The 23,265-nt window shown below is 45.5% G+C and overlaps 1 protein-coding gene across 1 annotated transcript; it reads left to right on the top strand.

Moving 5' to 3' along the window:
* Positions 1 to 622: 622 nt before the first annotated feature.
* wnt2 (wingless-type MMTV integration site family member 2) lies at positions 623 to 22,728 on the top strand (the record flags this gene model as incomplete). The annotated part of the gene is made up of 5 exons (XM_080505591.1): positions 623 to 705; positions 1,333 to 1,553; positions 10,657 to 10,934; positions 11,018 to 11,282; positions 22,523 to 22,728. The coding sequence occupies 5 exons, from the start codon at positions 623 to 625 to the stop codon at positions 22,726 to 22,728; spliced, it is 1,053 nt and encodes a 350-aa protein (XP_080361717.1).
* Positions 22,729 to 23,265: the final 537 nt, after the last annotated feature.

Here is a 23,265-nt window from a genome sequence, read left to right as displayed (position 1 = left end):
CTTCAATCATTCCTTCACAGGCTTCATTGTATTTGTGTTTGTTAAACTGAAACAACTGAAGGAAGTGCAACCATATGCGTAAAACGCGGTTTGTGTGTGCAGGGACACTTTCTGCGGAGTCGGTGCGTCTTACGCCACCGCAGTCGGGGACCCCCCCCCCCCCCCCCCTCCTCATCCCGTCCCTGAGCGCGAGGGCTGTGCGTCAGTGTGGTGACAGGACGAGTCCTCCCCGTCAGCTTCGGACCGCGGAGCTGCGATCTGGACGCGGGCCAAGACTGTCTGGTGTCAAACCAGCCTGAACAGATACTCTCAGACATCTCATTTCTTCACCTCATTCCTGAGACGGCACTGTGCCCACCCCTCGTGCACAAAGCAACCTGATCGCTCATCATCTTGCCTGAAAATCACCGCTGGACTAATAAAGCGCGCTCTCCTGACTCTTCCCTTCATAACCGTGAGGGAACCTGATCCACGCGGCGCTTTTACGCACAGGTTGCCTCTTTAAATGCCAGACAAGCTCGATTGGGACGTTTGGTCGGTAGACTTCTGTAATGTTTTGTAGTTTTCTTTATTTGGTGGAAATGCTCCGTCCAGATCCATAAAGGACCAACGTTTGCTTAATATGAACTTGTTGCCAAGTGGATTATGTTTTTACTTTTCTGTGGCAATCTGCTGGCTGACGGCCGAGATCGATGCGTCCTGGTGGTGAGTGTTGTGTGTCTCTCTCTCTCTCTCTCTCTTTTTAAAATTACTTTTACTCACGTTTTGCTTACAAGGTTGTGTGTGTGTGTGTGTGTGTGTGTGTGTATGGGGGGGTACTAAAGTACAAAAGCCAGTGCAAACATGCATTACTGTCATGATTCATGCACAATACCCTACAAGGTTTGATCATTGAATCTTGCTTCATTTAAAAAAAACAATCTTTGTGTGATCAGATGAGTTTTTGGACAAAGAGAAACAGATCCAGGCGTTAATTATCTCCCATTGGCTTTCATAAGCTATTATTGCAGCTTGTTGAGGACTGGATATTTGGACAGATAGGTTTCCAGGCTTTAGTCATCTGATATAAGTTAATTTCTCTTTATTTGCTGTCTTTCACTTGAATCTTTAATTAATATTTGCTAAAGGTCCTGGTCTCCAAATTCCACACTGGACCCAGAAACTGAGCCCATTTTTACACAAGACTGGCTTGTGGTTTTAAAGGGGTTATGAAGTGTGCGCAGCCAGTAAACATTCAGATTGAAGCAGTTTTCTCTCATGGCTTTTGCATTGTCGACTCATGTGAGTGTGCGTGTGTGTGCTGATCCCGGGTAAACACGGTCTGCCCTGCAGGTACATGGGCGCCCTGGGCTCCCAGGTCATGTGTGACAACATCCCCGGCCTGGTGAACCGGCAGCGCCAGCTGTGCCACCAACACCCCCGAGTGATGCAGGCCATCGGGGCCGGGATGAAGGAGTGGATCTCCGAGTGCCAGCACCAGTTCCGCAACCACCGCTGGAACTGCAACACCACGGCCCGGGACCACAACCTGTTCGGACGCCTGCTGCTGCGCAGTGAGTGGAAGTCGGTGCTGAGGTGGCAGAACAACGATCTGTCCAGTCTGGAACAGAGCGACAGAGCATACACACTTAGTTTAACTGGATTTTAAACGTGGAAGTGAGCACCTCAAAAACATTTCTCTGAAATGTTAGAATCGATATGGCTCTATTTTACTTTGACCATGTGATGATCAGTCACATTCAGTTGTAGTCAATTCAGTTTCATTTCATAGTCATTTCAAGGCACTTACAGACAAAAAACATAACAACAATTCACCATGAGCATGCAGTTTGTTCTGGAGCAGACTGATGGAGGAGAGGCTGTTAATCTGCACCATCGACCTCTCTGACCACCACCAACCACTCTGTCACTCTCACTACATTCACTACATTCATTTTTATTGTGTGAACTTGTCTAAATAAAACATAGAAGTAACATACTTATCCTCATCTGTATTTACCAAAAGTCTTTTTTATATATATATATTTAATCTTTTGATTACATTCTTAATATCATCTTTCAATGTATTGTTATTTTCACCTTTATAAACCTTAAAAATTCAAACTAAAACTGACCTTTAAAATGTAATGGTTTGTGAACTAGCTGTTAACCTTTTGGTCTTCTTCGACTAGTTTTTATGATTTATCTTCAAACCTGCAGCTCTTTGGCCTGATAGACCCGATCTGCAATGTCTTTACCAAAGACATTGTGAATTAAATAGTCTGTGCAGACAAATGATCACTCCCAACAACCAGGACGGAGAATTAACTCTTGCAAACTATCAGAAGGACGAGGAAACATTTAAAACTGAAGACAGTGATAGAAAGGCAAGGAGAATAATATCATGATTTGATGGGGTGGTTGTTAGTGTCACACATACTGTTACATCACTAAACCACTGACTCACTTCAACTCTGGCAGTTTACTGTAAATGAGCCAATGAATGGAAACGATAACTGACACGTCTCGCTCACAGTAGTTTTGTCATGAAGTCTCCTGCAGGAGATCTGAGCTCATTAAATCTACAGACGATACTTCATGTGGTTAAAGTAACAAATAACTTCTTCCTGTTCAAAGTCATCATGTCTTACATCAGGCTGCCGCCATTTTCACACATCTCAAATAGTCCAAGTTTATTCTGGTTTATTCCTGTTTGTTCCGTCCATCCTGGTTTGTTCTGGTTTGTTTTGTTACTTTTCTGTTTTTCCCCATTTGTTTACTGTTTTTATTGTTTTGTGTGTGTGTGTGTGTGTGTGTGTGTGTGTGTGTGTGTGTGTGTGTGTGTGTGTGTGTGTGTGTGTGTGTGTGTGTGTGTGTGTGTGTGTGTGTGTGTGTGTGTGTGTGTGTGTGTGTGTTCTGCAGTGTTCTGGTTTATTCTGTTTTTTCAGTTTTTTTCTTTGTCTGAGTTGAGTATAGTCTGGGAGCTGCTGGTCAAAGTCTTTGTGACGTTAATTTAAAAGGAGGAAAATAATTTTGAAGAAGCCGGGAAATACTTTTAAAAAAAAGAGTTTGTCAGAATCAGACCCTGGTTCACAGATGTGGTGTCAAACACACAGCGGCCCACCAGAGGACCCGGGGCCAGCACGCAGGATGAAATGGTGTGGTGTGAAAATTAAAAAGTCAAGTTTATTAATAGAAATGAGAGCTGCTTCAGTGTTTATTTCAGGGAAGTAACATTAACAGACTGCAAATGAGTGAAAACATGGTGAAAGTTGCAGAGTTTCAGACTTTTCCCAGCAATAATCTGAAGAGAAACACTGCTACAGACAGGATTTCTCAACTTTCTGCTCAATGAGACAGAAAAAAATGACTAATTTCAGTCCCTTTTTTTTTTTCATTCTATTTGTTGTAGCTTAGTCCAATGTTTCTCGCTAACTTGATGGATACATGAAGTGACTGACGGGTCAAACATCTGAACTGATCTGAAAAAGAGGACGTCCAACTTTGTGAATTACAAAACAAGACCTTTATTTACTGACACAGTTGAGTCTAAACCGAGTGTTTAATTCAAACAATCTATGATTCACTGCAGATAAACTTCACACAGTTGGTCTCTGAAATCTTATACCCTCACTTCCATCAAGCAGAACCTGAGGCGCCCAAAGCTTTCTACCTATATATATATCTGTTAATGGTCAGTGCAGTTATTCCCCCTTGTGGATTAATCAGTGTACTACACCCACAGACATACACACTGATGTTAAAACATAAATGACTCGATGGGTGAATGGTGTGCATTTTGAAGGTTTCTCCTTGAAACTAGAGTTATTTTTCTTGGTTTATTATTGAGGTACTAAGTTGAATATCAATGGACTCTTTTCCCCAAAACAAAGGAAAACGTTTGAGTTTCTTTTTGTGTTTATCCTCTGAAACTCGTCCTCTGAGTTTACACCTCTGGTTCCCACTGGGAAATGAGTTTGTGTTAAAGGTGTGGACATGTGGAGAGTGGGAACCTGGTCACACAGCAACTGCAGCGTCCGTCTCGCTCCGGGAGAATACCCCTTCTCCCGCTGACTCCAGTTACCGGCTCATTGTGCTCGTCTGAAACGGATCTCCAGGCCGCCGCGTACGTTTCAGCTCAGCCGTCCGTTCACATCCACAAACACGTTCCACCAAACGCTGTGACCGATCCGGACAAAGCCCAACCATTGCTGGGATTGTCAGTGTTGGCTTGATTTACTGCCTCTCGGAGGCTTTGTGGGGTTTTTTTCCCTCACGGAGGTCGGATCACATTCCACATGTTGTCTCGCTTTACAGTTCATCACTTATTCTGACTGATCCTTCACTGTCACTGAGCTGAGTTACAACTGTGAGAGCCAGATTCAGCTCTGCTTCCACTTTGAACGGATTAAAACATCATTTTATTGTCATCAGAGACATTATGTTTGTAACGGGGAGATTTCCAGCTCTATTTTACAATGGAATTAACTTGTTTTGTCTGAATGAAACAAATAATTGTTGGAGTTATCTGCAGTGACTAAAATTGTCCCTCCTTCAGTGGGATTGTACTGCTTTAATGATGTAATAATTAAAAGAGGGATTATTGTACTTATGTAACTCTTTATCTCATGAGTAACTAATAAACTCCATGTCTCACACATGTCAGTCCTCAACATCTTTAACAAAGTGTAAATTACAGTGAAACAACAAAATAAATCAAAAGTCCTTATTTTGCCTATTCTGTTGCTTTATGGTCTCAGCTATTAATCCTCACAGGATTAATGCTTTGATGCTAAAAGTAATTTATCAGAAAAGCAGCACATTTCCACTGAGACTTTAATTTCTTTTTCTGTTATTATTATATACCAGTGACACAATAACCTTTATTTTAAACCTAAACGTTATATATTTGTTGTGGTGCACAGTTCATATGATGGATATTTATATGTATAATTTTCACAAAACCAAACAATCACTACTAAACATTACTACAAGCTCAAGAGAAACCCAGTTTTAATGAAACCGTGTGGTGCAAAATACAGTCAAATCTCCCAAAACTTCTCCAGTAACTGTTGCATTCTGGGTGTTTTTACAAACTCCCCCTGACAGCATGGCTGTGAGGCTAAAGCCGGTAGCTTTCATCATCCACGTCTCAGCTCGGGTCTCAGTGACGTATTGTGTCCACCACTCTGAAGAATTTGTTATTTCTTTTTTTGAATCAGCGTTTTCTTTGAAACTTGGTGGTTTGTTTCTTTGAAACTTCCGGTTAAGTCTGTAACTGAACGGGACAATCACACTGGGTAAACATTCATTTCAGTACAATTTTATTCATATAGCATCAAATGAAACACAATCACTTGAAGGCACAGAGAAAAACCAACAATTCCACATGAGCAAGTAGAGGAGACGGTGAAAAGAAGAAAAAAAAACCTTCCTTTAACAGGACGGAACCTGTAGAACCAGAGGAAGGAACGTTCTGCTGCTCTGGTTCAGGGATAGAAGCAGAGAAAAGCAGATTGTGGGGAGGGATGTAAACATGGGTAAAAATCTTTTGTAAGTTAAAAGACGGATAATAATAGAAGGTCAATTCTATTCTACATTTAACAGGAAGCCAGTGGAGAGAAGCTCATATTGGAGTGATGTGATCTCTGACGCTGGTTCTTGTCAGGACTCTCGCTGCAGCTTTTTGAATCAGTGGAAGTTTTTTTAAGCAGTGATTGTTTCACCCGGATAATAGGGAGTTACAATAGTCGACTCTGGAGCTAATACATGCATAGTTGTGTGATATGACTCATTTTATGTCTGTTTTGGGTGAATTGAAAATAACGTATTGATTTTAATCTAGAAAAACCTTTTCAAAGGTCACTAAATGTGTTTGTTCATAACAGTCCATGTGTGCTTTATATTCAAGTCACCCTCACCTGGCTCTGAAATGCTCCATTCAGGTGTTCGCCTATGAAATTAACATAATTTTAAAAAAAAACAGGTGCAACTTGATCACAATTCTCACAGATGTGCTTTCTACAGCTGTGATCAAGTTTTACCGTTCTCATTGGTGTTTTATCTCCGCTCCCATCCCAGCCAGTGAAAAAGTCTCCGTTTTGCTCCTTGCGATGAGAAATGGCAGAAATATCAATCCTCCTTCAAATCAAAGCAATGCCAGCACTTTGAGGCGTGTTTACTCCCCCGCTGATCTGCAGGAGAAGTGATTTACACACAGTTTCAGACGGGATGCAGGAGTTTTCCCCTCTTTGATGGGGAGTGATGGTTTGAAGAAGGAGCTGTGCAGAGCGGAGCAGCGTGAGCTGGAAGCATCAGAGGAAGACCTGTGACTGGAGATCAGCCCACATCTCCTGTCGCGGCGCGTTACAGCAGGATTTCATCTTCTCCTCTTTCTTTACTGCCGCTGGAGGATGGCTGGACCTGATGTTCCTCTCCCATGCCCCAAGATTTAACCTGCGAAGGAGAATCCGTCAACTTAGTCTGTTTCATGTCGGGGCCTCTAATCAGCTGTGTGGGATTCAGACCTCCCAGCCGGGCCCCACGGCCGTGTCGCACAGCATTATGAGAAACACACACACACACACACACACACACACACACACACACACACACACACACACACACACAGCACCATGATCAGAAGCTACTTATTGTCAATGTCAGTGGGCTAATTTCCAACAATTACAGAGTTTTCCATCCCTGACGGTGTGCCTCCTCAGCTCCCTCCTCATTACCCTCGTTAGGTCAGGTTCAACTTTCTCCTGCATAGTTTTTATTTAAATGCTCACAAACAGAAAAGTGTTGACAATTTTGCAAACGTGTCCATGTTTGTTAATGTTTATCAATGTTTACATTTCCTTATATTCATTAATGACTGAATCACAGTTTTAGCACTTCTTTTTTTAGGTTTCTTTCAGAGCATTTTAAATTCATCAATGAATTAATGACTTGTGTTGTTTGAAAATAATCCTGATAAACCTTTTGTTTGCCCTAAACTCAGACTGTCATTTCTAGTAAATTAGCCCCAAAACACATTCATTTTTTAAAAGGGACTAATGAAGCTTCTGCTATTTGTTTACAACTATGTTAATAAAAGAATCTTAATAAGTGCTCTCTATTCATTAGCAGTTTAAAAGATAGTTTTCATCACTGGGGGACTCTCTCAATCTAAAAAAGGTAAAATTGTGGTAATGTGGTTTATTGCAGCATGGATCTCCACCAACCGAAAAGTGGAGATTCCAGCTCATCAATCTGGTTATCAAGCAAACGTGTTAAAGTTAACTGTTGTTTTATGAACTCAACACTTGATGAAACCTGTCAACCGTGATTCTAATTTCCAATACCTGAATTAATTTGTCAAAACTCAAACATTTTCTTTTGTTGCTAAAACTGTGACGGAAACTGTCACATATAGAAAATGTGACTAAAACTAATGAGCATTTTCATCCAAAGGACTAAAACTAAAATGGCTGCTAAAAACAACACTAGTGTTCAGTCCGTGGGAGTGGGAGTGGGAGTGGGTGTCATTTCACCCCAAAACCACCAGGAAGCTCCTTCTGTGAATCTTTTAAACACAACCTCCTCCTCTACATCTCCTCTCTGTACAAACAGCCACAAGTACCTGGAAGTTGCTGAGATTGCAAACACAGAGTGAGCTTTGATCCAGCTCAGACCTTTCATCAGCAACATGTGGACAGAGATAACGGCTGCGTCTCAGGGCTCTGCTGGTAAATATGAGCTGTTAATCCATCCTGGAGAGACATGAAACGCCCCTCTCTCTCCCCTGGCAGACCACAACAAGGCTCCATCCAGGTGGAGACCAAACATCTGTTTACCTGAGCAGAAAACACAGCAATAGAAGTTCATATCTCACTGATGATGTGTTTCCAATGCACGTGTTCAATATGACATACAAGAGACAAGGACAGTCAGTCGTGTCACAGAATAATGATAGAAAGAGATATAATCCTAGATATCCAACGCTGACAATGGCTACTAATTTGAGAACGGTCCTGGGTAGAAAGCATCAAAAACAAACAAAAAAAGACAAAAACAATAAACACAGATGGGTGGGAATCAGTCGGAATCACCAGTCAGTACGTCAAATCAAGCAGTTTGCACATAATATAGGCACAACATTCCAGCACAGGCAAAAATGACTACATTTAGAATTTCATCAGAAAGAGTTTCCATACCTTTTACTGAAATAACCATCAGAGTTCTGCTTCCTAAAGTCAATCAGGTCCATCTTAGAAGTGTTTCATTGAGCCACCTTTTGAAACTTGGGGACGATGTAGACTTCCAGTGTAGCGGCAGTTGTTTATCTGCGGCCGTGTTGAGAGCTTGAGTTTGGTGGGTGGGAACGAGCCTCGTCGCGTCACAGCTGCTGAACATTGACAAAGTAAAGTCTGGCTGAATATTTGTTTCATATTGTTGAACAATATTGTGAAAACCCATTCAATTGGACAATGAAAGACAATTGTGACAAAGAACCTTCTGCAGTAGCACACCTGTCACACAACAGTATGGTCAAGTTTACTTAGTCTGGTTTTAGAAGAACGCAGTCTGTGGATGCTTTGAATTGAATGAACCTACATCTAGATTTTATAGAACACTTCTTTAGACAAACCCTCCACTCACAGTTCATCTGACACGCAGTCCTCCAGGCCACGGGGCTGTACTACGACGCTGGATTCTCTCTTAGCGAGATAACTTCAGGATGAACTCAGGTTTTCCGTACAACGATGCTCGCTCACTTCTCACTGGGATAAATCACCTGGTAACTGACCCTGAATGTCTAACCTGCTTGTTCCTGACGCCAATTCCACCATGTGTCTTTGTGTGTGTGTGTGTGTGTGTGTGTGTGTGTGTGTGTGTGTGTGTGTGTGTGTGTGTATATATATATATATATATATATATATATATATATATACATAGTATACAACTTTCTCGTGGTGCAGTTATGCACTTTTAAATAAGTAAATTTACGTCGTCCACAATGTTGTATTTAGTAGTCTACAGTGCGTTAGAATGCACCATTTCAGTGTTTTAAGGGAAAGCGCTGAATCAGTGATTTGTTGTTTCTCTGCATGCTCCATGTCTTTGGAAAAGGGGGCTGCTCTTCTATGAGGAGGTGTTCTTCTATTGGGAACTCGACTGTAATAATAATTGTTTTTCCGATAGAGTTTCACTCTGCTCTGCTCGGACCCCAATTCATGTGTTGTGTTATTTGAGGAGTTTCTGGCAGACCACAGCTTTCTTCCTGAAGGCGGCTGCTTGTGTTGCCGGGTTTTTCCCCACTGTGATATTTGGGGACTTTTTCATAACGGCGGTCTGGAATCACTGTCCTGTACCACCTTGTGGTGAGAGGTGGTACTACGAGCCAGGGGTGAGGCAGGGGCATCGTCATCCTGGACGTCCTGTCGGGGGTCTGTGGCTGCTCACTGGTTCACATGGACGGAAATTTCAAACCTGCTTTAATCAAGTCTGAAAGGTACAGAGCCAAAGATCAGATCAAATCTGTGGAAGACGGGAGAGACATTTATTTGAGTGTCAACTGTAGAACGACCAAGGCCTCGGAGAGCATGAACACTCTAAAGGCCGCCATTATTCTTATTGGCCATCTACTGAGCATGTGCAGAAGAACTATTTACGACGATCGTGGTGCACTTGAGCAGTAGCAGCTATCACTTGTCTCCATGGAAACGCAGCCTGAGTGTTTTTCTCACGTTAATACAGAGTCAGAGCATCTTTGAAAAGTTTTCAGAGTCTCTTACACTCTGTGAGGATGAACCCTCAAATAGTTTGGTTTTTCTATTTTTATTTTTAAGATATTGGATGGCTGCTGTTGAGAGCTTTAAAAAAAAAAGCCTCAAACATTTAATAACGTTTGGCTCAGAGGATCCCTCAAGACGCCGGCGTAGGTGAAACAGAAGCTCATTTTTATTCCCAACAAGAAAACTCAAAAGTCTAAATGACCCAAAACAAGGCTATAAAACCCGTCACCACACACTTTATACACTTTTCTCAATCAGGAATGAACATTTTCTCACATTTCTCTCTTGTTTAAACACTAACAAAGTTCAACCCTTCGTGGATTTTAAAACTTAAACATACCTCTGCCTTTTGGCTGCGACCTCAGGTGCAGAACGTTTTGTCAGCATTGTGGGTTTGTCAGGAACAAAACTTGGAAACACACAGCACTTCAGAGTCACACTGGTATCGATCAGACATTGATGTATACGCAATATGTATTTTCAAGTCGAACGCATTTGCGTACATGAGACACGGCATGAAGATTGATTGACAAGGGTCTACAGTCCCTTAGCCAATCAGGACACAGAATACAATGTGCAGGTTCTCCCTTAGCCAATCATGATGCAGAACACTGTGCGCGGAAATCCACAAAACAGCGAGGCCACAAAATGTGAGGGACCACTGTAGTTTTCCACCCTGGACTGAGTGTTCCTTACTGGACATTGGAACGCAGTAAAATCTTCAGAATACTCCATGATTGTTGTTTTCTTATTCATTAATCATTTGAACAGATCTAACATTGTGCTCTTTGAAGATTTGATTCTTTGCAGAGATTGTTCTTTTTTGTATTATGTGATTTCAAATTCAAAGTTGAAGCGACGATTCCTCCGGTGACAGGAAGTGCTGTTCCCCACGCAGGCAGCCGCGAGGTGGCCTTCGTCTACGCCATCTCCTCGGCCGGGGTGGTCTACACGCTGGCCCGGGCCTGCAGCCAAGGCGAGCTGGACTCGTGCTCCTGCGATCCCACCAAGAAGGGCTCGTCACGGGACGCCAAAGGCTCATTCAGCTGGGGGGGCTGCAGCGACCACGTGGAGCACGCCATGCGCTTCAGCCAGGTGTTTGTGGACGCCAAGGAGAGGAAGGAGAGGGACGGCCGGGCGCTCATGAACCTGCACAACAACCGCGCCGGCAGGAAGGTGAGAATCTCCAGCAGAATCTCCAGATCTGAGCAGGAGTGTGTATTTCTGTCCCGTGACGGTTCCCTGCCTGTGGCCTGCAGGCCGTGAAGCGCTTCATGACTCTGGAGTGTAAATGTCACGGGGTCAGTGGCTCCTGCAGCGTCCGCACCTGCTGGCTGGCCATGGCGGACTTCCGGCGCACTGGCGAACATTTAAGGAAGAGGTACAACGGCGCCGTGCAGGTTGCGGTGAACCAGTACGGCACCGGGTTCACTGCAGCGCACACACACTTCAAACGTCCTAGCAAGAACGACCTGGTCTACTTCGAGGACTCGCCGGACTACTGCATACGGGACCAGGACTCAGGTAAACAGTAACTTTCAGTCAGCTCCACCTCCTGTCCATCCAACACTTTTTCCACTCACACACAGTTTGAAACTGCCCAGTGCTCTCAGGACTCGGTCAGGTCGCGGGGGAGGGGAACCGACGATTTACTTTATTTGGTGGTGTTCACATTCCCTTTGGAGTCCGGACCAAAATGTCACGCAGTTTCAAGAGCTGCTGGTTTGGGGGCGCTGTCACCTGACACAGACACTGGCCAGAGAGGAAGTGAAGAAGAAACGCGGCTCATTGATTGGTCAATACCAAAAGTAGAAGTCCTGCCACTCTACCCCTTGGTGGCTTGGCTAGTTAGCTCGTGGCTAAAACAACCACGATATATCGTCTCCAGACCAGATATCGATGACTCGTCTTCTTGCTCACTAATTCTTCCTCTCTATTTCATGTCTGCCTGCAAGATGTTTTCCAACTTTTTCTTTCTGTGTCAAATTCTTCTGGTTGACGCTGTTAGCTTTGTTTGTTTACTACTCAGAATGCACTGAGCGCTACGTCAGGCTCCCTCACCCCGCCTGCTAGAAAGATCGTTTGTGCTGAGCGGTTGAACTGAGACCCACGTTTTCAAGGGGCCCAGAGGCCTGTACTATGACGCTGGATTTTCTCTTATCAAGATAACTTCGAGGATTAACCCTGGGTTTTCCTACTACGACACTCGCTCACTTCTCACCAGGATAAATCTCCCTGGTAACTGATGATGAACATCTAACCTGTTCCGGAGAAGGGTACGATCTCAACAAGAGGTCAGAGCTCCGCCTCCTGACCAATCAGATCTCTTGGGAAAACGACCCACCCATTCTTAAATGACGGTGATTGGTGCACAGGTTTAGTGCTGATAAATTAATTTAGAACAATCTTTTTGACATGATAAAGTAAATCCTGGTCACTGAGGTTTTGAAGGGGTTTTTTGTTCTTGACTTGTTCCAAGTCCGTTTTTCTCCACAAGGGTTGATCTGGAATAATAAGGTTAATGATCTCACCTGACAGAACTGCACAAACATGAATTTATGGAACCAGAACTACTCCTGTCGTCACGGTGATGAATTAATATTCCAACACAAAAAACTCACACAAGAGAAACTCATCCTCAAAACAACTGGATGGAAAATCTAAACTAAAAGAAGAGCAGTGAGGAAGTTCAGCCCGACACATTTCTGCTGAAACAAAGTGAAACTGAGTGATCAATGTGTGACACTGTCTGTTTACATCACAGATTAATTTATGTATTATAATCTCATGAAGTCAGCATTAACAAGTCAGCATTAACAAATCAGGAATGTTCTGGCTTTGGCTGCAGCAGCAGTGTTGCTTTTATCCTGGTGGATGTGTTTTAATTCGTCATAATCTCAGAGATTAACTGCTCCTTCAGTAATCTGTAATCTGCTCTGCAGAGTTTCTCAGTGTGTGATTGGTCAGACGCTCCAAGCCCCGCCCCTTTCATGTGAACAGGTCTGGGTTGAAAAAGAGATTTGATAACCTGCTTCATTGTAACGGTGATCAGGATCCAAAGAGTCTGGATCAGTTAAACCAGGAAACTGATCCTAGGTCTGTTGATCACAGTTCATAGTGTTCTGAGGTCTTATTAGCTTGTTAGTTCAGAGTTCTGGTCGTCTTCACGTCACCTGAAACAAAATAGTTTTTCCTTGAAGCGACTCTGCTCTGGACCAAACGGGAATACGGACACACTCTGAACTTCTGTTCAAGATCTTCACCATCATTTAGTTCAGTGCTGTGAAACCTGTTTTATCCAGAGGCCACAAACAATCTGCTCTCTATTAAATATGTTTATTGATTTTCAAAAAAGAAAGATAAAGAGAGAGGGATAGAAGAAAGAAAGAAAAGAACACATAAAATACAGAACACAACACATCGAAGGTAACAACAACTAAATCCAAAGGTCACAGTAAGGATGGGTACTATAAACAAAAACACCTACAAGAAGTCGAGATAAATGAATTCGACAATAAACAAAATCACACAGTGAGGTTTTATACACGAGCCAATCCCAGGAGTTCACATTCTTAAGATAATTCATTGTCAGGTCCCATGTTTCATCAAACTTCTCCTCTACCTTCATTATAGAATCTCAGTCTTTCAGGGTGTAAAGTATTTGAAAATTCTCCCAGCCACAAGTTAAATGAAGGCACAGAATCCAATTTCCAAACATGTAAAATTAGCTATTTTGCAATCACCATCCAAAATTGAATAGCTCTTCTTTCAAGTTTATTGACAGAGGAAAGGACACTTGTGGCCCCCAGGATCGCTACCATGGGGCTGGGAGCCAAAGTCTCACAAAAGCATCAGAGTACAATTGAAAATTACACTTCCAATATGACTGAAGTTTACTACATGCCCAGAAAGAATGTGCAAGAGTACCTTCCTGGGATTTACATCGGTTACAAACTGCTGGGATGTCAGGATATTTGTGAATTCTTTCCCGTGCATAATGGAGTCTGTAGAGTGTTTTAAACTGTATTAGGTTGTGTCTGGTGTTAACTGAACATTTTTGCACATTACGTAAACACTCTTCCCAGATTTCATCATTTATTTCCATATTAAACTCATCTGTCCATTTATACACCTCCATCTTCACCAGAGCTCCACCATGAAGCTCTCAACTGAGACGGATCAGGAAAATAACAACACAACCATCTGTAAAGAATGACTTTTCAGTAGAGGATGTATGAACACATGATGAGGAAGTTTACATTTGACACATCTTATTTTTCCCTACCAAATCAATGTCTGGGCCAACGGAGGCAATGGAAACAAGATCGAACAATTAATTTGACCTCATAACAGGATAAAACTCTGACAACATTTCAGAGTCTCTATCGGGGAACTGAAAGGAACTTTCACTGTTGTGTGTATAGCAATGTTTTCTTTTTATGTAATTCATGAATTTGTTAAAGTCCCATTAAGGCCATTAAAAAGAGGTAAAACAACTCAGGCAATAGAAAATAAACCAAAAACCATTTGACCTGATATATCAGCATATTCAGCACTGCGAGGCAGTTTGCAAATAATAAATGTCAATTAACAGAGATTTACTACCTATAGACAGTTTTACTGATAATCTGTGTTCCAGTGTGGTCATCCTGTGTGATCTGCAGAAACCACAATCACTTTGTTTGTGGGGGGCGGGGGGTTGTGGGGGGGGGGGGGGTCTTCTTCTTCTTCTTCTTCTTCTTCTTCTTTTCACGTGTGGACGTGTATCTGAGAGGGAGCGAAGAGGGCGATTTAATTTACTGAAAAAAAGCGGTTTTGGTTGTGTGTGTTTAGTTTAAACTTAGTTCATTGGTGTTTTTTGTGAGTTTTTCCATGTCTCGTGGACCGGATGGCGTCCTCTGAGGCGTCTCCCGTGTCTCTGAGACATGGAGTCCGGTTGGTGTCCACGGTGGAGCAGGTGCTACAGGTGGATATGAGAACATCACCTACGCTTCTCGTATGAATAGAGCAGTGGTGGTTTTCTTTAAGGACGCAAAGTTTGTGGCTGATCTTGTTGAAAGCGGAGTTGTTATAAATGAGTTTACTCAAGTGTCCCCGCTGGCTGAACCGTCCACACGGATCACCGTGTCCGGAGTCCCCCCGTTCATCTCCACTGAGGCTCTGGAGCGAGAACTGAGGAGGTTCGGTAAGTTCACAAGTGGTTTCCGTCCTGTTGGACTGGACTGCAAGGACCCAAAGCTGAAACATGTCCAGTCTCTGTGGAGACAAGCGTTCATGTTCCTGGACTCTGCCACTCAGACACTGGATGTGTCTTTCCGGGTGAAGCATGAGGAGGGTGTCTACATGGTGTACGCAACCTCTGGGAGTTTTAAATGCTTTGAGTGGAGAGCTGGGCCATAAAAACGATCGCATGTCCGCGGCGGCAAAACGCAAACGCACCGGTGGCTTGCGTTGGCGGTGCTGCCGGCGGTGCTACCGTCTCTGGGTGGCTCCGGGTGGCTCCGGGTGGCTCCAGGTGGCTCCGGGTGGCTCCGGGTGGCTCCTAGTGGCTGCCGCTCTGGTTGCCTCCACGGTGGCGGGGCGCACTGCGACTCCTGGTGGGTCCGGGTTGGCGGGGTGCTCCACAGCTCCGGGGGTCTCCGGCCCCGCAGGTGCGTGGGGTTCTCGGGGTGCTGCAGCCACTGACTCCAGTGTGACTGAAGCTGAGTTGGTGCAGACGGAGAAAAGGGCAGAGGGAGTGGAGGATAAAATTTCAAGTGTGAAAAGAAAATGAACCAACAGAAAATGCAGGGAAAGCTACGACTGGTACTGATGAACAGGTGAGGAGTGTGTCGTACTGTGCAGTGTGTTGAGATGGAGGAGGAACTGCAGACCCTGAGTGGTCAGGCTTCCCCAGAGGCTCCAGAGGCTCCAGAGGCTCCAGAGGCTCCAGAGGTTCTAGAGGCTCTAGAGGTTCCAGAGGTTCCAGAGGCTCCAGAGGTTCCAGAGGCTCCAGAGGATCCAGAAGTTCCAGAGGCTCCAGAGGCTCCAGAGGCTCCAGAGGCTCCAGAGGCTCTAGAGGCTCTAGAGGCTCCAGAGGTTCCAGAGGCTCCAGAGGATCCAGAAGTTCCAGAGGCTCCAGAGGCTCCAGAGGATCCAGAGGCTCTAGAGGCTCCAGAGGCTCCAGAGGCTCCAGAGGTTCCAGAGGCTCTAGAGGCTCTAGAGGCTCCAGAGGCTCCAGAGGATCCAGAGGCTCCAGAGGCTCCAGAGGCTCTAGAGGCTCCAGAGGCTCCAGAGGCTCCAGAGGCTCCAGAGGCTCCAGAGGTTCCAGAGGCTCCAGAGGCTGCAGGACTGGACTCAGAGGATGAGGTTGACTCTGACACTGCATCACTTGCAGACAGTGTCTCTCAGAACTCTGATATTTACTCCTTGGATGAGATCAATGAGTTTCTGAAGGACTCTTGGTCCGCAGGTTGATGTGGGGAGTTACTCTCCTAGTGCAGAAAAGTTCGTCCGGACTGTCAGCGCTCTTCAAAAATCAGTCAGCACAGAAGTGCAGGATGAGAAAAAGCGCTATCGGTTGAGAAAACATGTTACTGCAGTTAAAAAATGTTTAAAGGGCCACAAAAGGGCAAAAAAGATGACACTTTCTAAATAACTGTAACATGATCATACTTCACGGGGTGTTTTCTTATCTGTTGGTTCTCTGTGTCTGTTCTGGTTTTTCCTCTCCTCCTCTGATGGCCTTGACAGTCACCTCACTAAATATAAATGGGGTAGAAGTGCACAGAAAAGGGGTTTGTTGATGGAGGCAATCAGACAGAAAAGGATAGATGTAGTCTTTTTACAGGAGACTCACACTTGATGGAAACAGACGGGTTTGTGGTGGAAAGGCCAGCAGGTACTGAGTCACGGCTCCAATCTTGGTGCTGGAGTCGTCATCTGTTCTTCTCCTCATCTTAACGTAAAGATTTGATCAAGTTTAGAAATAGAAATAGGTAGACTTTTAATGGTCACAGTGAAAATTCATGATTTAAGCTTTTGCTTTATTAATGTGTATGCACCGAAGGCCGTGGTGACTAATATGGGTCAAGGTGTGACTGTAGTGATGGGAGGAGACTGGAACTGTTGTCCAGTTGGTGGTGTGGACAGGACAGGAGCAGAACCCCACCCCTAGTCCTCCCAGTTCCTCTCTCAGCTGGTGACGGAGGCTGACCTGGTGGATGTGTGGAGGAATAAACACTCTTCTGATGTACAGTTTACGTGGGTCAAAGTAGTGGATGGTCAAATCAACGCAGCCAGGTTGGATAGATTTGATATGTCTGCCTCTTTTCTCACTCATGTTGTGAACTGACACATTGTCCCTGTTGGTTTTACGGATCACCATCTAGTTTGAGCAGAGCTATTTTTTATCTGGTAATAGAAAAACAGGCTCTTTTGGCATTTTTATGTTAATCTTTGAAATGATTTTAATTTTTGTGAGAATTTTAACTGTTTCTGGAAGTACTGGGCATCAAAAAAAGATAATTGTTCTTCTCTCAGTCGGTGGCGGGAGGTAGGAAGGTCCAGATCAGAAGTTTCTTCCAGCAGTACACCTCCTGTTCCACAGCAGGATTCAGAGGGCTGTTGAAGAACTGGAAGCAGAAATTAGTGGACTGCAGAATGTTTCTGACCCTGACACTGGCTTGCTGCTCTCAAAAGTCTTTTCTACAGGAGAGAGCCAAAGGAGCCTTGGTCTGAGCCAGGCTCACAACTCTGAGGGACATAGATGTTCCTACATCCTTCATCTTCTTCACTTTGGAGAGATCGGAGGCTCGGGGGAGAAAGATGGTGTGTCTCCGACTGCCAGATGGGCACAAAGGTGGGTCATCTGGCTCGGACATCCACGCAGCAGCTGACGGAGATGATGGGGGTTCGGTCCAGCAGAGTGGTCCAGCGCCTGGTGGAGGAGGTGTGGCGGTCTTTTCCTGCTCCTTCCTTCCTTTACGCAGGACAAAAGTCGTGCTGACCAGTGGAGTAGAGAAGAAGACTATGTTTTCCCCTCCCTGAAGGTTCGTCCTGCTGTGGCAGAATGGGAGGAAGAGGAGGGGAAACTACTGACCATTACAACTCCCAGACTGGCCCTCCTCCAGTCCTGGCCTGGGAAGGATCTGTACAGCAGCTGTGTGAAAGGTCCTGAATCTGCAGTCGCTGCCTGGAGTGAGGGAGTCGAGGTGGACTGGTTTGTTTGGTGGTGATTCTTCCCCTAAACTCCGGTCCTCGAGGGCCGCAGCCCTGCATGTTTTCCATGTGCTTCCACACAGCTGATTACAATGTGCTTCCACACAGCTGATTACAATGAGCAGCTCGTTATCTGGCTTTATGCTGAAGGTGGTGATGAACCATCAGGACATTCAGGGGAGGGAGACATGGAAAACATGCAGGGCTGTGGCCCTCGAGGACCGGAGTTTGAGACCCATGCCCTAAAGGGAGCTGGCGGGTCCTGTACAAACCCCCCGTGGAAAATCGGATGGGTGACCTCCAGTGGAGGGTGATGCATGGAGCGGTAGCTACCAACAGATACAGAGCCCACCTGGATCCAAGCACTGGGGAGAACTGCTCTTTTTGTTCAGAGCCTGAAACTGTAGAACATCTGGTGGTGTCCCGTCCCAGGTTGACCATCTGGTGGTGTCCCGTCCCAGGTTGACCATCTGGTGGTGTCCCGTCCCAGGTTGACCATCTGGTGGTGTCCCGTCCCAGGTTGACCATCTGGTAGTGTCCCGTCCCAGGTTGACCATCTGGTAGTGTCCCGTCCCAGGTTGACCAGTCTTTATACACTTCTACGAAGGCTGGTGGAGAATCTGGCAGAGGCTTTTTCTGTCCCCCTTTTTGTTTATGGTCCAAAGTATACAAAACAAAAAAGATCTTATTGAGTTTCATCTTTCCGTGTGCAAAACTTTCCATTTGGCGAAGCAGGAAGAACCAGGTCTCAGGTGTTGGTTTTACTGATCCTCTGCATGTTTTTAAAGGTCTGATCACAGCTCGCCTGAGGTGGAACGCACTTTTTATAAACTCACCAAAAAATTGACTGGTTTTATTTGAGTGTGGGGAATCAGGCAGGTCCTGTGCTCCCTTGGTGAGGAGGACTGTCTGATCATGAACTTTTAATATTGTATGTGATCTTGTGTTGATTTTAGAGCCCATCACAGTGTGTGACCTGTGTGTGGCTTCACGCTGTGTGATTGTCTGCAAACCATTGTTTTCCTCTATGAGGATGATAAACATGGATTTCATTGATATTTGTGTTTTTTAAATACAGGTTTTTTCAATTCAAGTCTTCTTCCTCTACACGGTTCAAACAGCTTTGAAGGCTGATCTTGTGAACCCACCAGGACGACTCCTGCAGTGTGTGATGCTTGTCAGGCAGCAGATGATCCGTGGTGATCAGGTGTCGGCCACTTTAAGAGCCGTTACTCACCTCTACAGGCTGAAACCTGAGAGCAACACACATCATTATAAATCACCTTCACACACACACACACACACACACACACACACACTCCACATTCTCACATCACATGAGAATGTGTTGTTTTCAGTGTGAGAAGCACAGACAGATTTTAATCTTCAGTCACATGTACTGGATTGGATTGATTAGTGAGTGTGTCTCTTGCAGTACTTTTGAAAAGTACGAGGTGTGATTTAATATGAAATGTGTAATTGAGTCGCAGGAGCAGTATAGTTCCCAGTGTGAGGGCGAATCCACCAGAACATGGTCGGCGTGTCGTGGCTTTGATGAGCAGTACAGATGATCAGCGGCGTCACACTGCTTCAGTTTTATGACTGCAGGAGTCTGTTAGACCTGCTCATGGATTCATGCTTTTCATTCAAAGGGTCAGACTTGTTTATGTGGAAAGATAAAAGCAGGATGAAGCTTCTTCAGAAAACAGAGGCTGGCAGGATGAAGGCTTTTGTTTTATAAGATGTTTGTTCAACATATTTTTAAAGAAATGGCGGTGACTGTAGCGCACTGTAAAGGTTCCTCCAAACACAATCACACAGAAGAATGAGACAAACATTTGCTTTCATCTGGAAACGTCCCTTCATGGCTGATAGAAGTCGAACGAATGAGTGAAGAAGCAGGAGTGTGAAGGTCGTCCACCTCAGATTCTGTCAAGCTGAAGTCCTTCCAACTGAAGTTACTCTGTGGCTGCATCTTCTCACATTCATCTCAATGATGTTGCGATCGATCCACATCATATAGGAATTCTTCCAGCCCAGTCAAGACTCCATGGTCCGCTTCCATGCAAATTTAAAGGCAGGTACACAAAAGATGAAAAATGGTGACAATATGTTCTATGTTGAACAATGTGACCATGACCTGCAACTGTTTCATCATGTATCCATGGATCTAGTATCCTAAGATGACTGAAGACGCGTATTTATTCAGACGTGAAGAGAATCCGATCCCGACTAACAGTGTGTGAAGGCAAGTCCATGTTTCTATTGACTGTAAATTACTACTCTGCACCAAAACTCCAACAGTATGGCTGCCAGCTTGTCAGGAGCTCCACACCGCCTCCCACCTTGAGCAATGCCTCGGTAGGAAAGGGAGCATCCCTCATCAAGGACCATGTTTCCTGAGCCAATACTGAGTATGGAGGTATAATCTCAGTATGAAGGTATAATCTCTGAGTATAGAGGTATAATTTCTCAGTATGGAGGTATAATCTCAGTATGGAGGTATAATCTCTAAGTATGGAGGTGTAATCTCAGTATGGAGGTATAATCTCTAAGTATGGAGGTGTAATCTCAGTATGGAGGTATAATCTCAGTATGGAGGTATAATCTCTAAGTATGGAGGTGTAATCTCAGTATGGAGGTATAATCTCAGTATGGAGGTATAATCTCTAAGTATGGAGGTGTAATCTCAGTATGGAGGTATAATCTCTAAGTATAGAGGTATAATCTCTAAGTATGGAGGTGTAATCTCAGTATAGAGGTATAATCTCTAAGAATAGAGTTATAATCTCAGTATGAAGGTGAAATCTCCTTATCAACCTCCTGATGAAGCTCAAATTAAGGCTTTACAACAGACATGGAAACTTTATGGACAGTGTACATGTCGGCAGAGTGAGGAAATAAACATACACACGCACGCACGCGCACGCACGCACACACGCACGCACGCACGCACACACACACACACACACACACACACACACACACACACACCACAGAGACAGTGAGACAGCCCCTTGGTGCCTCTTTAAAGTGTGAAATCAGTTTTTCTCGGCCGGCAGGGCTCAAGTGCTAAACTCGTCTCTCGGTGCCGCCTCATCTTAATTCAATGAGCAGACACAGTGAGGACTGGGGGGGGGGGGGGGGCTACAGGAGGGCATGAGGGGAGCTGTGGCCGTGATGTCACCCCAAGCGGTGCAGCATACCTCGGATGATGGCTGGGCTCGCTGCCAGCTAGAGGGGGGCGGGGCTTCTGGTCATGTCCAGACGTATCACCTGGTGAGGGAACGCCGAGCCAAGCATGAATGTGAATTCCAGTACGCCGTTCGAGATGGCACTGGATTCTCAACACACACACACACACACACACACACACACACACACACACACACACACACACACACACACACACACACACACACTACATATCTGCATGTGTTTGCGTTGCTGCACATCCGTCCCGGTGGTTTAGTGAGAATCTCCTGAACCTCAGTCTGAGTCAGAGTCTGGGGAAATGAGTTGAAGCCATTTTGCCAACATTACAAGCTCTCACTGCTTCATGTGTACAGTCCCTGTCCAGGTGTTGTGGTGCCTCCAGTGGACAGATTAGGGACAACAGCAACTTTATTAAACTATACAGTTGATGTCTTTGTCATTTTCACTCTCTGCAAGGTCGTCTAGACACATTTGAGCGGTTTGATGGTAAATGTTGGACTGGTTGAACTCTGGAGGTTGTGATCACAGCTGACCTCTTCTGCCTGTTGTCCATGATGTCATCACATCTTTAGGCTTATTTGAAAGTGTGGTTGTTGTAGTTGATTACTAAAGGATGTTACTGAGGATCATGGAGACAATGGAAGCATCTTTCGATGTATCACTGCAGTCATTGACTGGGCTGGATGGACGACCAGATGAAATGATGGATCGCCATCAGCAAGTCATTTAAACCGTCGTCTGGAGACATGACCCTCTCTCACTGTTTCTTCATCTCATCTCATCTGGTCTGCACTCTGTGTGCGCGTGTGTGTGTGTGTGTGTGTGTGTGTGTGTGTGTGTGTGTGTGTGTGTGTGTGTGTGTGTGTGCGTGTGTGTGTGTGTGTGTCTGTCTTCACAAATGAGCAGTTGATGAAGTGTGAGAGTGCAGGCTGATGCCTCCCATCATTAATCTCTCATCTCTCTTTCATTCAGCGTTCATCATATTAACCCCCCCCCCCCCCCCCCCCCCAGCTCATCTTCACTGCACAGACATTCACTCGCCCTCATTGGCTTCCAGCGACCGCCACAACTCTCCTGATTGGCCCAGTTTTGGTTTACATACTGCTAAGTCACATTCCCCGAGGCTCTGAGCTTTTTCTTCCTTTCTGCGCATCAGAACCATAAAGGTCCTTGCCCAGCAGCAAGCAGCACCGTCCAGGAGGTTTTAACCCCTCGCTCACTTCCCAGCATTCAGCCTGTGTCGCTCTGATGCAGCGGTAAATTAAACTGTAAATGACAGTAGATCATTGATCAGAACCACCCAGCTGACTAACACATTGTTTTCTCTGGATGTCCCGGATGTTGTGCAGGTTCGGTGGGGACCGGAGGACGAGTGTGTAACCGGACGTCTCGTGGCGTGGACGGCTGCGAGGTGATGTGCTGCGGCCGAGGCTACGACACTTCTCGCATCAGCCGCACCACCAAGTGCGAGTGCAAGTTCCACTGGTGCTGCGCCGTCCACTGCCGCGACTGCCACCAGCAGGTGGATGTGCACACCTGTAAGGGCCAGACGTGATGCCGTGGGGATCCTGTGGTGACCCCATGGTGACCCCATGGTGACCCCTGGTGACTCCGTGGTGACACCGTGGTGACCCCGTGGTGACCCCTGGTGACTCCGTGGTGACACCGTGGTGACCCCGTGGTGACGCCCTGGTGACTCCATGGTGACCCCGTGGTGACGCCCTGGTGACTCCATGGTGACCCCGTGGTGACGCCCTGGTGACTCCATGGTGACACCGTGGTGACCCCTGTGGTGACCCCATGGTGACGCCGTGGTGACCCCTGTGGTGACGCCATGGTGACCCCATGGTGACCCCATGGTGACGCCATGGTGACCCCGTGGTGACCCCATGGTAACCCAATCGTGACACCCTGGTGACCCCATGGTGACGCCATGGTGACCCCGTGGTGACCCCATGGTAACCCAATCGTGACACCCTGGTGACCCCATGGTGACGCCATGGTGACCCCGTGGTGACCCCATGGTAACCCAATGGTGACGCCCTGGTGACCCCGTGGTGACGCCATGGTAACCCCGTGGTGACCCCAGCTG

Source organism: Blennius ocellaris (assembly GCF_963422515.1).
Source record: "Blennius ocellaris genome assembly, chromosome: 11".
NCBI classification, from domain to species: domain Eukaryota; kingdom Metazoa; phylum Chordata; class Actinopteri; order Blenniiformes; family Blenniidae; genus Blennius; species Blennius ocellaris.
The sequence above is the reverse complement of the archived record's forward strand: the minus strand, read 5'-3'. Positions and strand labels throughout refer to the sequence as shown.